The 16,137-nt window shown below is 39.9% G+C and overlaps 1 protein-coding gene across 2 annotated transcripts in view; it reads left to right on the top strand.

Moving 5' to 3' along the window:
• ascc3 (activating signal cointegrator 1 complex subunit 3) overlaps positions 1-16,137 on the top strand; it is a 121,076-nt gene that overhangs the window by 25,110 nt on the left and 79,829 nt on the right. For both annotated transcript variants that reach the window (XM_053432395.1, XM_053432394.1), the window contains exons 6-8: positions 108-300; positions 916-1,051; positions 2,368-2,493. In XM_053432395.1, the coding sequence (XP_053288370.1) occupies positions 108-300; positions 916-1,051; positions 2,368-2,493 (455 nt within the window). The remainder of the gene's footprint in view (positions 1-107; positions 301-915; positions 1,052-2,367; positions 2,494-16,137) is intronic.

Genomic DNA, 16,137 nt, shown 5'->3' with positions numbered 1-16,137 from the left:
GTGCATTGATATTCATAATATTCATAGGAAAAATGGATATAATCTCACATACTCACAACTTTTTCAACCTTTTATTTACAAGATGCTTATGTTTGTATTTCCGCCAGATCCGAGCCAAAAAGGGGAAATGAAGCCGATCTACGGCTGCCAGGTGACCATCCAGTCGGAGCAGGAAAAACAGATGATGAAGGTTTACCGCAGGGAGGAGAAGAGAGAGAGGAAGAAAGGCAAAGGAACAGACGATGGCGACATCTCGGATCCTTTTATGACCTTCGACCCCAGAGAGATGAGAGCCCACCGGTATATCATCCCTCCACATGTTTCCTCTGTCCTTTTTTCCTCCCCTTTGTTCTCTGTGTGTCTGTCTGTCCGTCTCCACCTGTGGTCTCCGGTAGCCGCACAACAAAACCAGCAAGCTTCTGCATTTTTCATGACTACTTGGCTTTGGTAGAGTAAAAAAAACAAAATCTCAAGGATACTACAGCTTGCCACATCTCTTCTTGTGAAGGATTTTCCTAAACTTTAATTTCAGAGGATGAAAAAAAAGCAGTGATCTGTTTAATTAAAAACGTAGCATGGCCAAATCCAGCACAGTGTGCAGGAAAAGATTAGTAGAGAGGTAAGCCACTTTAGGAGGAAACATAATGCTTCATATCTTTGCTTCTTCATCTGAATCATCCCTCAACTGCATTAGTAATTTAAAAAAATCCCAGTGATTGCAGCGGTGACATTGGCTTCATTTTGGGTCCTTCATAAGCACGTTGAGGAAACACTGTTGTTTATTTCAACTTTTTTTATCTCTCTTTTGAAATGCTCACGTCTTGCCTCTCTCCATCTTTGTCTATGCATCATGTACCGTTGATTTACATTAACTATCCTAGCTGAATATTTCCTGTCCTGTGTTTTCTTGAACAGGGAGCAGGCCCTTCTGACGGCACGACGTGAGCCTGTACTAGGCAGAGAAAGAGTGTACCAACGAATCCAGTATCCCAACGTCTACGACGTCCTCACGGAGGCCACAAATATGCCTGCATTTGTTGGAGGAGCCAGGGTGAGACTGGATTTTTAACTCTTCTTATTGACCAACAACATTATGCTTTGTCTGCGTTGGTCAAATCTCGGTCGCAAAATTTCCCAGTGACGTATCCAAAGCACAGAGAAACCGAGCCCCCCCGAGTTCAGCAGATAAATGTGAGAAATCTGTTGACATGGTTTTGTAAGTCACGCTCTCAGATCTGTGCTCTCCAATTTGTATACCATGCGATACATCCACCAAGTGTGAAGTAGATCAGCTGAGCAGTTCTTCAGATAATGGAACTACAGACAGACAGAGATTCCTCCATTTTCAGTTAGATTGAAATGTTCAGAAGGAGAAAGCTCTTTGGTTGGAGTGATGCAGGATTCTCTTATCCTCTGAATCTTTGACGACTTCAGAGGAAGGCGGTTGATTTATCTCGGCTGCGAGGATGATCCCACCTCGATACCCTTAAGGGCCCTAGACACCGCGTGATAACATCAGTCATGTCACGCTGTGAGAGATGGGACTTACACAATCTTGATATCATACAGTAAGATATCAGTTTTGTGACTACAATGACAAAGCTTTCGTTTCTTTATTCAAAAATGCCACATGTAATTTTGCATTAATGTGTCTGAGGCTCAAAGATTTCACCAACAATTATCGAGTTTGGTTTGGTGCAGCCCACGATCAAATCAAAACCTACAGTGCGTAAAATGTGTTGTCGGCTTTAGCTTAATTGATTGAATTTAAAGGTTAATTTAGTCTCAAAATAAGTTTGGTTGTCTATAACTTACATATCATGTAAAGGTCGTACATGTAATCTCATTTTTTTAGATTTGAATTAGTTTGACAGTCCTACTGCCAAACTCAAGCTGTGGATGATGTTCTTCTCTGAGACAAAACATTGACTTCTCTCCTGCAGTGTTTGTTAAACTAGTCTTTTTTGCTTTGAACTGATGCTTGTCCATATAATCCCTCCCTGTTTAGTAATATAAACTGAATCTCTTAAAATACCACAAAATGCAGCTCCACGCCATTAATCACATTTCTGAATCAATTTCACTTCATCTTATGAAGAGTGACTAAAAGGTTTCATGTAAGTCTTAGTATTTATTGCATTTTTCTACTTTTTGTATGATTTGTTATAGAATTTAATACAGTATGATCTGATATTTTACTGTGACTATTTAATTGGGTTGTTAAAATGCAATAGGTCAGAGTTTTGATTTGTTGGAAAAGTCCAATTGAACTGCTTCATATTCTTAAGCAAGCATTAACTATTTGAGAAAGTTTGTTGAATCGAAGGGGTCATTTGACTTTTCTTTATTTTTTTGTGTGACACTCAGATTTTGCTGCCTGAGGGAATCACCAGAGAGAACAACAAGATGTACGAACAGGTGGAGATCCCACCCAGCGACGCCATGCCGATCGGCTTTGAAGAGAAGCCGATCTACATCTCTGAACTCGACGAGGTAAGAGCTGCTGTATACTTGTGTGTGTGTGTGTGTGTGTGTGTGTGTGTGTGTGTGTGTGTGTGTGTGTGTGTGTGTGTGTGTGTGTGTGTGTGTGTGTGTGTGTGTGTGTGTGTGTGTGTGTGTGTGTGTGTGTGTGTGTGTGTGTGTGTGTGTGCACTTTGTGTGTATGAGTATCGTACGTTAGGGTTAGAAGAATAGTGGTTTCGAAGAATTAAATTGATCTTTCTGACATCAGAGAAGGTGAGTCTAAATGAGGAATATGTCCTTAATGATTTGCAGCCGCAAAGGCAACAGTTTCCTTTTTTGCAGTTCATTATGACATGATTGTACAGTGCTGAGATCCATTGACAATAATTGTGGCAGAAGTAACCATTTACTTCTGAAATTGAAAAGGAAACGTAGGAAAATAAGATTTACGTCACTATGATGTTGCCTGTAAACAAGAAGTGTCTACACTGAATCAAAATACACAATAACCTACTCACCATCTAAAGAATTATACATAGTATATTGTAGTAGTTCTTCCAGGCAAGAAAAAACAGAATTACTGCACGACAGCGAATAACTGGTGTGTGCTGCTTTTGCTACATTAGTAATTTGATGGACAAATTGACCTGCGACCAGACCTCCCCCACTCCAGAGCCACAGTACCCCTATCGTCAATATCCCCTGTGGGACCTTTGGCTGAGCGTTTTTTATTTCTGGCTTTGGCTGCGAAGTAGAATATCTTACTGCGTTGTCTCCAGACCATTTGGCTTCCACAGTTCAACAGTAAATTACATTGTCCACAGGGTCGCAAGCAGCATAATCAGGCTGAAAAACCGGGTCGTCGGCTCAGCACAGCCAAAGCTGTTGGCTTGGATTGTTGAGCTGGATCTCCAGTGTTGATGGCTGTCAAATTAAAATCAAACCCCTGAGTGCAGATTAGTTGGCATTTAAAAAATCGGTTTCTCTATTAAAACCCAAGCAGTACGCAAACAGCAGTGTCAGTTTCTGGACACTTTGCTGGGTTCCCTCGTTTAGACCATGATGCCTGGGCTCTTCAGCACTGCACTCTGTTGGCCTCCTGAGCTCCAGTACACATTGTAATTTAGCAAAACAGCTGTAGATCACAATATAATTGAAAATACTTTATAGAGAACACCAACTTATATGTCATGTATCCAATGAATGTAAAAACATTGTGTACATTTTTCTTTGTTATAAAAAAAAGGACTTGGGGCAATTCACAAGAAATTTAAAAATGTAAACTCGGCCAGATTAAACTTGCCACATTGACATTTACTGCTAAAGATAATAAATAAAACATAAGTCCATATTTAATATTTATGACATTGCAATGTAATTTGGTTTTGTTTCATGAATGAGTTTTAATCTAGCAGAGCTGTGATTGGCAAGTACTGTACAAACAAAGCAAAGCTAAAGTAAGCGATCTGGGTTTCTAGCCGTGTTGTGTGTAATGCATACACAATTAAATTCACATCCACATGTTTATTACTGAACACTGACTCTATGATAGGGAGGTGAGCGTTTTCAAGCTAAATGGACAATTACTCAGCCGAGTATAATTAGTACCTGGCTTCTTGCTGCTCTCTGACATTTCTTTCTGCCGTGATGGTATGCGGTACTTTATTTGTAGCCATTGGTTGTATAATTCTTATAGTGTTGCTTTGTTGGATAGTGAATTAAACCAATTTTCAAATGAGCATGTTTACCAAAATGTTTAACTAGTCCTTTAATGCTGAGAGGTAGCTTTCACAAAGGACAGGATGCAGTATATAAATATAATGTGGTTTATAAAATCCTTGGCAGCATGTCGAGTTTCAGCCCACATCAGGCTCCTCTTGGCTCGCTCATCAGTCACAGCTTTTGGTCTTCAAGGCTGTCTTTTGTCTTGGAGGAATCAGAGCGGCCTTGCTGAAATGATATGCCTCCGTTCAAAGCACCTGGCCCAGCCATCACAGTCACCTCTGGCTTGTTTTAGTGATGTTCTTGCTTTTCATTTTTCTGCACAGTTCCAATTTTGTGATCTTGTTAGGCATTCACAGTGGCAATATATGCTGTGATGTATGTTGGTCTTTGTTTTTAGTCTTTGTTGCTTAGACATTTAGATGTTATAGAGTTTGTGAAACAGACCTCGTGCTTCGTGGAGTTGTCCACAAGGAGGTTATTGTTTATCTAAACTGTTGCTGTTTTGTGTTCATGGAATTCACCTGAGTTTTGGACCTGTTAAGGTAAAGATCTGTTATTTTGCATGTCAAATTGCGAATGAGTCATCTCTGACAGACTTCTTGTTTTATTGTTATTTCTAACTTACAAAACTGCCATCTTTAAAAGTTAAACCCAAATTGATTCAAGGGTCTCACTGTGATTTAGACAAGTGACGTCCAGGTTTGAGGTCTGACAAAACACTAAATCTATCTCAAGCAATTGATTACTTTCCGCTGCATGTCAAGACTACCTTTTTGAAGTACATCTGCATGAACAACAGGACTTGTCTGCATGTCTGCTATGTGGCCAGGTGAGCTGATGTGTATATATAGTCACCACCATCCTCCTCCTCACTGAAGTGTGGCCGCAATGGTCAGTGAGTGATGTTTCTTCTTAATAGAAGCGCTGTAGCTCTCAGCCAACTGTCAGCTGGCACAATGACCCGTCACTCTGACTGACACCTTGACTGAAAAACCAACAGTCACGGTGCCTACATTCCCACTGGCCTCCAGCAGGCATTACCCGGCCACCACTGGGCTGTATTAGATGGCAGCGAGCTAAAAAAGTAGGAGCTCTTTCTGTTCCAGCCCTTGGGGAAGAGGTATGGCTGGAGGACAAAGTATACTCCAGCAGAGTCCACACACACATCACCTACTCTGAAAGCCTCGGCTCGCATCCTGTCTGCCCACGTAGGCTCTGTAATCCATCATCACTAGTGAAGATGCAGCAGTGCAAAAGGTCACCACTTCTTCTCCGAGTTTGGCCTTTTGTTTATGAAGGCCCTAAAATACGTTCCCCATAAACCTCAGAAGTATTTTGTCACACTTCAGGGAACTAGTGTTAACTGCTCATCTCACTTAACCTTCCCGTCACTCATGCTAATGGACATAATGATAAACAAGATTCAGCTGGAGTGACTGTGTGTATTTGTGTGTGGAGCTGAGTGTAGATGATAGTGTGTGCATGTGTCTTGTGCCATGACAAATTGATAAAAGGATGGTTTAATCACATCTATGCTGTTGCTCATCGTTGTTTTCACAGTGTACGATACTGGCTCAGGTGTTTGTGTGTGCATACGTGTGTGTTTGCTTTGTGAGTGCTGAGGTCTCTTCAATGCCTGTCAAATTCAATCCTCATCAGAGTGGTCTTTGAGGATTTGACCATTCATCCTTCCTTCAGGCACAGGGATGATGTCCACAGAGACACTAAGAGTCAAACAGTGTTTAGTTTAATGAAAAGAAGTGTCTTTCAGGGCCCCAGGACTAACTGCGTCCTCGGGACGGAAATGGGATTGGAATTTTTTATTTATTTATTTAATTGTATTATCTATTGCTTATAGCAAATGAAAAACCGGATAGAGTGCTGACTGTTGACTTCAAATGAGCATGTCTTCTTGTGCTTTAGTTGCTATCTCTCACTGAGAGAGACTCTGCAAAGCCCTGGTCCCTCTGTCCTCTCAATTGGGCTCTCTTACAGGAGCTAACCTATATGTTGCACTGGTTAAACAAAGCACAGAGGGAAGATGTGCACTGCATTTGCATCATCAAACCCAGGTCAAAATATCTGCTGTCAAAATAAAAAATACCTTTTTTGGCATTGCTGGATTATTATTTAGCCCTTTAACTGGTTGTACTTGGACAATTGTTATTGGAGCTGTATCCATGGCACAGTGGTTAATCTGTGGGTCTCACATGAACATTCATGTACACTGGGTATCCATGTGCCAGTGTTAACAGGAGGCATATTGTCTCCTCTGTAGTCTGTTGCAGAAAAATACTACAAACACAGATGAGCAGTAAGACCAAGGATTTCCATTTTAATTGGTGTTGATGATGGTGGAACTGTTTTCTGACAGTAAGGGTTAGCAACGTCATCCATGTTGCATTTACCACGGGTAGTTGAAGCTGATGCTGTTGGTTTTCTTTAGGGAAAACGGTTCACCTGATACAGCCATGACGAATCCGAGAAGGATGTGTTGTGACTTGTGGGACCTGATCAGGAAACAAACTCAGTTGTGCAGCATTGTTTCCAAAAGTCTTTGTGTTTGGGTCTCAGTAACTCTGGAGAGGTCTGGACACCAGGTGTCACAGAGCAAATATGTTGTCTCATAAAACTAAAACTTATAAGTGTGGGTGTAAACCATCTTTAAAGCAATATTTTCTGTTTATCTTTCCTTTGCATATCTGGAGAACCGCTCATCATATTCACTTCATGGTCTGCAGGTGTATTGCTGGGAACCAAATAACAGTTGTTTCATAGATTGGTGCAGTTCAGAGACTCAACAGATTTAGTATTAATTGCTAAACTGCAGAGGTGGAGCGAGGCTGCATGTCGTGAGCACAGCCGGGATCAGAGCTTTACAGCAGCCCTTACACATGATGTGCTTAAAAAAGTACATTGATAAGAAACTGGGTTTCACATTCCACCTTTGAAACTTTTACAATGACGAATGACAGCATCTCGTTTTTACAGATACGTTTTGGTCTGTTTCAATTACACCTCATATCCCTCACATTGGGACTCTAAGAATCAGACATTTTGGCAATCCAGGATCAAGAGTGAGTTAAATATCTCAGAAATCTTTCAGATAAATATCGGAATGAGCTGTATTCAGGCATTACTGAATTCCTGGTCTTGCTTCTCCTGCGAAAAACTTCCAACTACACACATTCTCCAGGGCTCCATCTCTGTCTCCTGTTACTTTCTGAAAGATTTATCTCTTTCGATCTTCTGCAGTTTCTCCAGAGCTCACCAGTAGTTGTCCCTAAATCTTTTAAACACCCTGTGTAACTGATATAGATTGATATGCAGCCTCTTCTGCTGAGCAATGTGAGAGCCTCAGTCAAGCAGTGGCTCTATTCATTAGCTTAAGCCTAGGCAACTCTGGAACAAAGTGCCTCACTACTCGTAAGTGCCGACGCACAGTGCCTAATAAGTCTTTATGTGCTATTAGGAAGGCTTTGAAGGCAGGCTGAAAAGTCTGAGGCCCCCACCCTCTTTCCAGTTCACACTGTGTGCATATTGTTAGTTATTGAAAGCTGTAATGGGAGACAAGGCTGTACAAGAGTCTGTGCATCTGTAATAGCTCTGTAAAACATAAAAAATGGGTAATTTATTAGAATGCTTCTTAACTAATGAATCAGGGTCTAGGTGCCTCACACTTAGCACTGTGGTAAAAGCCTTTCTAATTTATCTAAATAAATGTTACTCAGTGTCTTATGAGTGAGAGAAGTTGCCACTCTTTAGCAATGATTGACCAAAACCTGTACGGAAACGTACACTGTACATTGCTGATGTGCCTCATAAAACTAAAGGCAGAATGGACACACACTCAAATAAAGAGAGAAGCGTTGACAGCACACGCCGCCAAAGTAGTAATTGATAGGAATCCGGTCATAGTTGGGCCTGGGTGGGTTAAAAGACAGAAGTAATGAGTGGCTCTTCCCTCCCAATTTGTTCTGTATATATTTCTACTGCTTGGCACTTAAAACTTTCATATTGAAGGATATCCTAATCCAGACAGTTATGGTGAGAAAACTGTAATTTGTGCACAGTGCAAACATTTTTTAGTCATCAAATAATGGCAGTAATTAATAGCTAGCACAGATAACTAAAGGAGGATCCCTCATAAAAGACTGATAAAACATCTAGGGAGGTGAGATTACCTGTACTAAAAAGGCTTGAAATGAAACAAGCGTGTCATGTCATACTCAGGATTCAGCTGCTGAAACAATGTTTTTTTATCAATCAACATTTGTAATGAATTATTGTGAAATTCATCTCTGACCTTCCTCATTAACAAGGTTTTTTTGCCTGAAGAACTGTATCTCGTCTGACATGTTTTTTAGTTTTGCACTGTTCTGTGTCTGTAGCACGGAGTAGCAGTGAAAGAGCAGAGAATAACTGAGATACACAAAAACACATATAGACAATGCTGATATCCGGCAATTTCTATGCGCAACAGTTGGAGAGAACAAATTTCCTTCACCATTCTGATGTTGTGTCTGATCAACAACCACGTCTGTATATATCTCAGTTATTCTTTCGCTCTTTCACTGCCTTTTCCCAACAAGGTCGTTGATCTGGCACTGTCACCCCTGCACACAAGGCAGTCACAGTCTAGACTATTCTCATTTTTGGTTTCTAGATGGTGGAATGAGCTACCAATTGTTATCAGAGCAGGGGCCTCCCTATATCTAAGAAGCTCTTGGAGACTCATGTTTAATGAGAACACCTCCCCTCTTAACACCTGAAACACCCTAACCTGCCTATTTAGCACTTTAGTTAAACTTCTCTACCTCATCTTCAAAACTTTCTTTTATTGATCAGATGTAGCACTTCAACTTAACTCTACTCCTACTGTTCTGGAGATGTATTGTTGTCTATTAATAGTTGCTTTGGATTAGATGAGTAAATTTAGATATGATGTAAATGCACTCAATTGACTCTTTGTCATATAATTGTCTGACTAGATATCTGTATTAACAAGTAAATGTAAAACGATGTACATGATAGAGAGCCAACTGAATGAATATTTAATTAGAAGTTGCCTGTGCTTCTTTTGTTTTAACTCATTGTTGATGCTCTGTGTTACGGTCCATATAAAATGTCATGTTTTCCACACTGATGGTAGCAGTTGTGCAGGCCTGGTGCTGTGGTCGTTCTGGTATGTTCTGCCTTCACCTCTCTCACTCACCAGCCTTTGCTTCTCCGGTCTGTTGATAGCTTACCCTCTCCTTTCCTGTGCAGTAAGTAGCTAGTGTTTGAGCACGAGGCAGAACTGAACAGCCCTCCATCCATAATTAATCCACCTTGATTGCATTTCCTAATCCAGTTTTGATGTGGTTCCCCCACAGCACACACATGTGGCTCTGTGTGTTTGCTTCAATTAAGCCATGACTCTTCAAGGCCTCTTTGAAGGATTCAATGGTTCAAGGCTTTTAAAATCTTCCCTGATAAGTGGCAGCAATATCAAATGGAACAAAAATACGTCATCTTTTGTGCATTGTGTTTCTTTCAGTCTATGATTAAATTAGAGTTATTCAGACATATCTTTCACCAGGTCGAAAGTGGCACCAAGCAGTGTTGAGCAGGACTCAAGTGTCTTCACTAGTTCCAGACCAACATAGTCTTGATTTTATCATCCAGCGTCTACTATGTTTGAATAGCAAATATCAACTTGTGCCCTACTGTGCATCCATGTTGGTGTTAAAATGAGGTTGGTCACTCACATTGTTGGTTTGAGCATGAGCTGCAGAAAGAGTTTTCTAAGTCTGCCCTCATTCTATCAAGCCACTATAAGCTGCCAGCACTTCTGTCTTTTTAAGGCAATGGTACTGATGCTTGTGATTGATCCTACTAATTGTACAACCCTATAATTGGAAAATGTAGGTTTTATCATGGCCTTTGAATTTTGTGGTTCAAGTGGCAAAATCTATGTAGGGAATTTTCAATGAGCAGCATATGTAATTTTAGGTTTTAGCCCATAGAAAACTAATCTCAAAGCCCTTAGCTGATGGAATCCTATCCCTGTAATATTAAGATTAAATTATTTAAAGACAATCTAACTAATCAGAATTGATACAAGTCTCCTGTCTTGCATCAGTAATTTGTGGACCTGCAGTAAGATTAGTTACCAGGGTTTTTATTCAGTTTCAAATCAATCTTTCCAAATAAGTGAAATGACTATTTAATGACCTGTGGGCTGATCAGATGTTTTAGGCTGGATCATTTTATTCCTGTAAAGCACATAGCACAACATAATGTATTGTAACATTTCAAAAGTGCCAAAGTGCTTGCTCATTATGGGAACAGTTTTTTAAGGCTCTTGATCTTACTATGTAACATTTCTTGAGATTATTTATATTATGATTTGGCACTAAACAGATTGAATTGAAAAATGTACCTATTGTATTTATTCCAACAATTGATTTTATGAATATCATATAAATGATCTGAACTGCGACTCCCTGAGCTCCCAATTTAGTTCTTAGGTGAGACATGGAGCCACTGACTAAATTCATACAAGACTGGAGTCTTTTGAATCATGTAAAAAGTGGACTTTGAAATTTACTTTTATGTTGAATATATTTAATATCCATGTAGGACTAATTAAATACAATTTTTAACCAGGTGACCAAATTTAACTCTTGGTTGCTGCATAATGTATCTGCTACCATGTGATTGTTTCTGTACTAGTTTTACAAAACCATTTTGTATTTATTTAGAAAGAAACTTGACTGTATATAATTTTAAACGTTCAGAGGCAGGAACACCATGATGCAAAGCTATTAAACACTTTGTCCTGTCAGTGAGAAACTGGAACGAATAGAGACCATTATGTGTGATGTCACTCAATGGAAGTTTGTCATTATTGCAGAAGGGGACAACTATGCGTCATTTATAAAAAATGATTTTGCCCTTGTGCTGTTATTATGACTGCCAAGGACATTATAATTTCACTGCAGATTTTTTGTAAACAGGATTACTCAAGAACTACCAAATGAATTTCCATGAAATGTTGTTGAGGGATGGGGTGTGACTCGAAGAAGAACACATTTTTCCATTGCAAAATATAATTTGTTAGTCTTGGAGATATTTATTAACCAAACACTTTAGTTTTAATATTTAAGAAAATGTAGGCATCAAATAATGTAAAGGACACTCCATACATCATTTTTAGTCTAATAAAGAAAACCAGTGTTGAAAAACATGTGGCACATGTACAGGCCTTGGGATTGTTTATAGTAAACTAATTATATTTTATTATTTTCAATGGACCATAATGTGATTATAGTCATTTTTAATGTCTCTTTAATTGAAATATGAATAAATAGTTGTATGTTGTTGCTGTCGGGAGTGAGATGCAGGGTGGGCAGTCCCGTGTGTGTTCAAGGTTTGGGGGCTCATAGGGCTTTCATTGCTTCCTCAGCAGGTGCTTATGGAAGGAGTGATGGATTACCTCACTTTTTGCTATCTCCATTTTACTCCCAGCTCCGCCTCCCCCTTCTTTTTGCCCTCTCCCCCTTCTCCCTGCTGCTTCTGTTGAAAATGAATAGGCCTCCTGTTTGCTGCATCCGCAGCTCACTTTGTCAAACTCCACTGTGCATCTGGTAAGGAAGGTATGGGGTGTATGTGTGTGTGTGTTTGTGTGTTTGTGAGTGTGTGTGCGCTCAGTGTGCACATGGATTGGCCCTGGGATTTACAGTATCGGTGTGTGTGTGTGCTGTTGGTCTGTTTGTGGGTGTGTGTTTGGCCAGGTCATCTAGTGCTCTGCATGCAGGCTTGGAGCTGGATGATAAGCTGTTTGCAAAAACTAGCAATTAAAAGTTGATCAGGCTGTCAATTCAAATGGAATGAAATGGAACCAAAAAGTAATTAAAGGATGGCATGAAAATGACAACAATTATATCTCTTAGCTTCCCATTACGGATGCACAGAGGAATTTAATTAGTTTAGGAGTATGTATAGTGACTCTTACAGTAAACACACAATGATACAAAATAGCATCCACCACAAAAAATAAATACAATTAAAACTGGTTGCTTCTCGTATATACACAGACTGGCTAACTCTTTTTCACTTTTACACCTATACCAATACAGGCTGATGATATGGACAACACTGGTATTTAGTTATTGCTGTTGATTCATTAGTGCAATCTATGTGGGTCCAATTAGTGTGTTTTAGTGGCTGGTGGATTGGCGGGATATTCCCTATCCTCCCAGTTTGCCCATATGGCCGTAGGCTGTGTATCTGCTGTGTTAATGAGCCTGTCAGTTTCCATCCCACTCAGGGTTGGTCCAAGATGGGCACCTTATGCACACACTATGTACTGCTGAGAACGACTGCTTACACTCGCTCACTCCATGCATGCCATGATGCAGAAATATTAATTTGTCTTCTCATGTAGAGCCAGAGCTTGTTCCTTGCCAAAGTATCTTCATAGTCCCAAAAGTCCTGTGTAGCATGACAGAGTCCTGTTGCAGCCACGTGGTTGATAGAGACTGGTTCCACCCCAGAGTGACAACTGCTCATATAATGAACTATTTAATAACCCTGCTCCTGAAAGGTTAACCACAGACGTGTATGGTCCCATATTAGCCAGCTGAGCTTTCATGTTTTGAATGCTGGGGATACATTTGGTTCAATGCATAGAACTTGATTTTGAATAAAGCAGCGAGATAGTAGTAATAGCTGGTCAAGGTTTTGTTTTGGTTGTTTTTATTTTACATGCAGCTTTAAACACAAAGTCCTGTATCTGGGGAAAAGAGGAGCATTGTGCCTGTTGGCTCTAGATTATTTTCTCTCAATTTCTGTTTCATAAAATCTTCTTGACTCATGTCATCTTCATCTTAGCATCTTTGCCAGAGGTCAGTTTGATTTCCATGCTCACGATCTGCCCTCTCTTTGTATGATTTAATGGTCACTGACGGATGTGGTTTCATTTGATTGTTAAACAGCATAAGAGCTTGAGATATTAATGTGGTTGTTTCAGATGAATCCAGTGTATTGATACTCATTGTCAAGGAATGACGGCTGAACAAAAGTCCCCAAAGAAAACATTATATTGTAGTTGGTTAGTTTAGTAGTTATAGTGTGTGTGGTTACTTTTTGTATTTCACCCCCGTGCTGCTGCACAAAGAGCTGTTCACCTGTTTATGTTAAATTAGGCAAAGCTCGACTCAGTACGCAGAACCCTGAACTAGACAATCCGTTGTCGTTGCTGTGTTTCACAACTTCACTTATGTTGATGTTTCCCAGCTGCTGCTTCAGAGTGCTGGTCGCCTGTTCATCCATATTGAGCCTTCATCGTGCCCTTGACAATACACACACACCGAATTGTGTGAAAGTGTAAAGGCAATAAGAGTAACGGTTCTTGAAATGTGTAAACTACAGACAGACAGAAATTTCTGGAGTTATTAGATCCAGTAATATTTGATTGTGAAATGAAAAATGGGTATTGAAATAAGGAGAGTTCGAAATGTATCAACATACAGGTTTCAATCAATCAATCAGATTTTATTTTTGTCGTTTGTCTCATAGGGGTTTAACATGGTGTGACATCCTCTGTCCTTAACCCTCAACAAGAGTAAGGAAAAACTACTAAAAACCCCTTTACAGGGTAAAAATATGTAGAAACCTCATAGAGAGACACATGTGAGGGATCCCTCTCCCAGGACAGACAGAAGTGCAATAGATGCCACATGTAGGAAAACATCATCAAGAATAAAGTTTTTAGCAGCATTTGATGAGGGCAAACAGGTTTGTGAGTGTCTTGAGTTTTCCATCTAGCTTCAGAAGGGTTACAGCCCTACTCTCTAATGTTTGCTCTCAAATAACCAAAACGGACAAAACATTTATTTAATATTAGGTTGTTATAGATATTAAACTCAACAATGTATTTGCAGACGTTCGGGTACATGGCGGTATTACCAAAACAATACGAAAATTGGATGTAAACTAACAAGGCAGGTTTCAAGCATTTATTCCTTTGTATTCATGTGCCCTGATCTCAGGATAGCAGTGATTAATTTGGTGTGTGTATAGTAATATTCTTATGGGGGTTAAAGATTGTTACCGCTGCCAGTGGACATTGTTTAAAACCTTTAAGTGCAAAGTCACTAATGAACTGTTTCTATTCGTAAAAAATGGTGAGAAACATTGAAGGGCATGCAAACTCATTAAAAGAATAACTGACCTAAATGGTATTTTTCAACTCTGATATTACCTTGGTTTTTCTTTCAGTCTGTTGTTTGATTTGCACCAGTTTAAATATTCAAAACACATGCTGACGAAAATAATAGGCCTGACTTCCTTCCATCCCATAGGGACAGCACCTTGGGGTTAGTGGAAGCCTGGACAGAATTAGCACAGTTTTACCTGGAGGTTCCCTGGCAGCTGATATTCTTGATGAGCGTGGTTTCGGCAAAGCAGTTTGTCCTATACGTTAACAGCTGCATAATGCCCATTGTAGTACAGTAACAGACATCACACCCCCCAGACGAGGCTTGGCAGGCACAGCTGTATCTCCTATTGGAAGACGTGTGTGCATACATTAACATAACATTAAAGCCAGAGAGGTTTTAAGGAGAGAATAAAAAAACACTGAAGATTTCTAAAGATCATTAAATGATGGCAACTTTCTGTTTACAACATGTGTGCTTTACCTCAAGGTGAACACTGGGGCAGGCATACATCTGCATGAATTAACATGTTTAAGTAGTGTGGGGACACTGGCTTTCCGTCACAAACAGACAAAGTCGATAAATCAAAAGGAGGGCCAGCCGCTCAAGTGATTATTGTGGCTCTCTGGTCACCACAGAGACACGGAATGAGTGTGCAGGAGCCTCACCAAAGAGGGTGAAGCGCATTCCCCCATAATTCCAGAATGAATATGTATAAGTATGAGCTCAGTGGACTCGGCCGAGGGGGGGAATAATTTAGCAGATAGGAGGAGAGTGAAATCACCATCGAAGAAACCCTGCAGTCACGATGAAGAGAATCTGCTTCAGTACCATCCGTTCTTAACTTTACTGGTTTACCCATGAAAGAAGTGACAGTACAGTGATAGTGCTGTATGTGTAGTTTTGATCAACTGTAGCTTCATCAGAGAAAAAACTAAAACAAAGCCAAAGTTTAGTTTCATCATTTAACTGGACCTTTATTGTTCATAATAGGGGACACAGAATCAATTGTTTACTTATCACCAGGTTCATCGTATGATCTGCACATAAACTGAATTATTACCTTTAAGCTGGATTTCTCCATTACCCTGTTTCCTCAGTCTGTTCAGTTTTATTGATTTCCATATGACATTTGTTGCAATCTTTTCAATGCTTTTTTCTGTTCTTTTTATTATTTTCCATAAGGTATTTTTTAATATGAGATACTTATCAGTATTTAGCCAAAAGGCCACACATAAGATGACACCTTCCATGAGATCTGTATATGTGAGATGCTGTTCCAAATTTGATGCCCTGAAAATCATTATGGATGGTTTATAGCTTTGAGATGGTAAATCCCTTTTCATCAGATCATCAAGTGTTCAACTCACAGTACAGATGTGAACCCACCCGAGACCATTGAGGACTAAGAGATCCAATCACTCCCACCAGGACATTTCTTGGGACGCTTGTGTCCACAATCCTTGTGGTGAACTGAAATTCGTCCACGGCCACGTTGAAATAACGCCTACTCAGCTGATGTCCCAAATGAACCCAAAGCATTTGCACACCTCTCAATGCCAAATTATTAATTTATAATTGGCCTACACCAAAATATCAGCACTAACCCCCACTCTTTGACAACAGACCCATTTGTATCATCACTATGACTAAAAAGAACATAATATGGTCTTTGCCAAAAAGTACGTATTTGTTTATAATTTGTGTATTTACAAGTCGACACTTGAGACACAGACTAGACGTG

Source organism: Pleuronectes platessa, chromosome 10, assembly GCF_947347685.1.
Source record: "Pleuronectes platessa chromosome 10, fPlePla1.1, whole genome shotgun sequence".
Taxonomy (NCBI): Eukaryota; Metazoa; Chordata; class Actinopteri; order Pleuronectiformes; family Pleuronectidae; genus Pleuronectes; species Pleuronectes platessa.
Note: the sequence above shows the minus strand (reverse complement) of the source record. Positions and strands in the feature narration are given on the sequence as shown.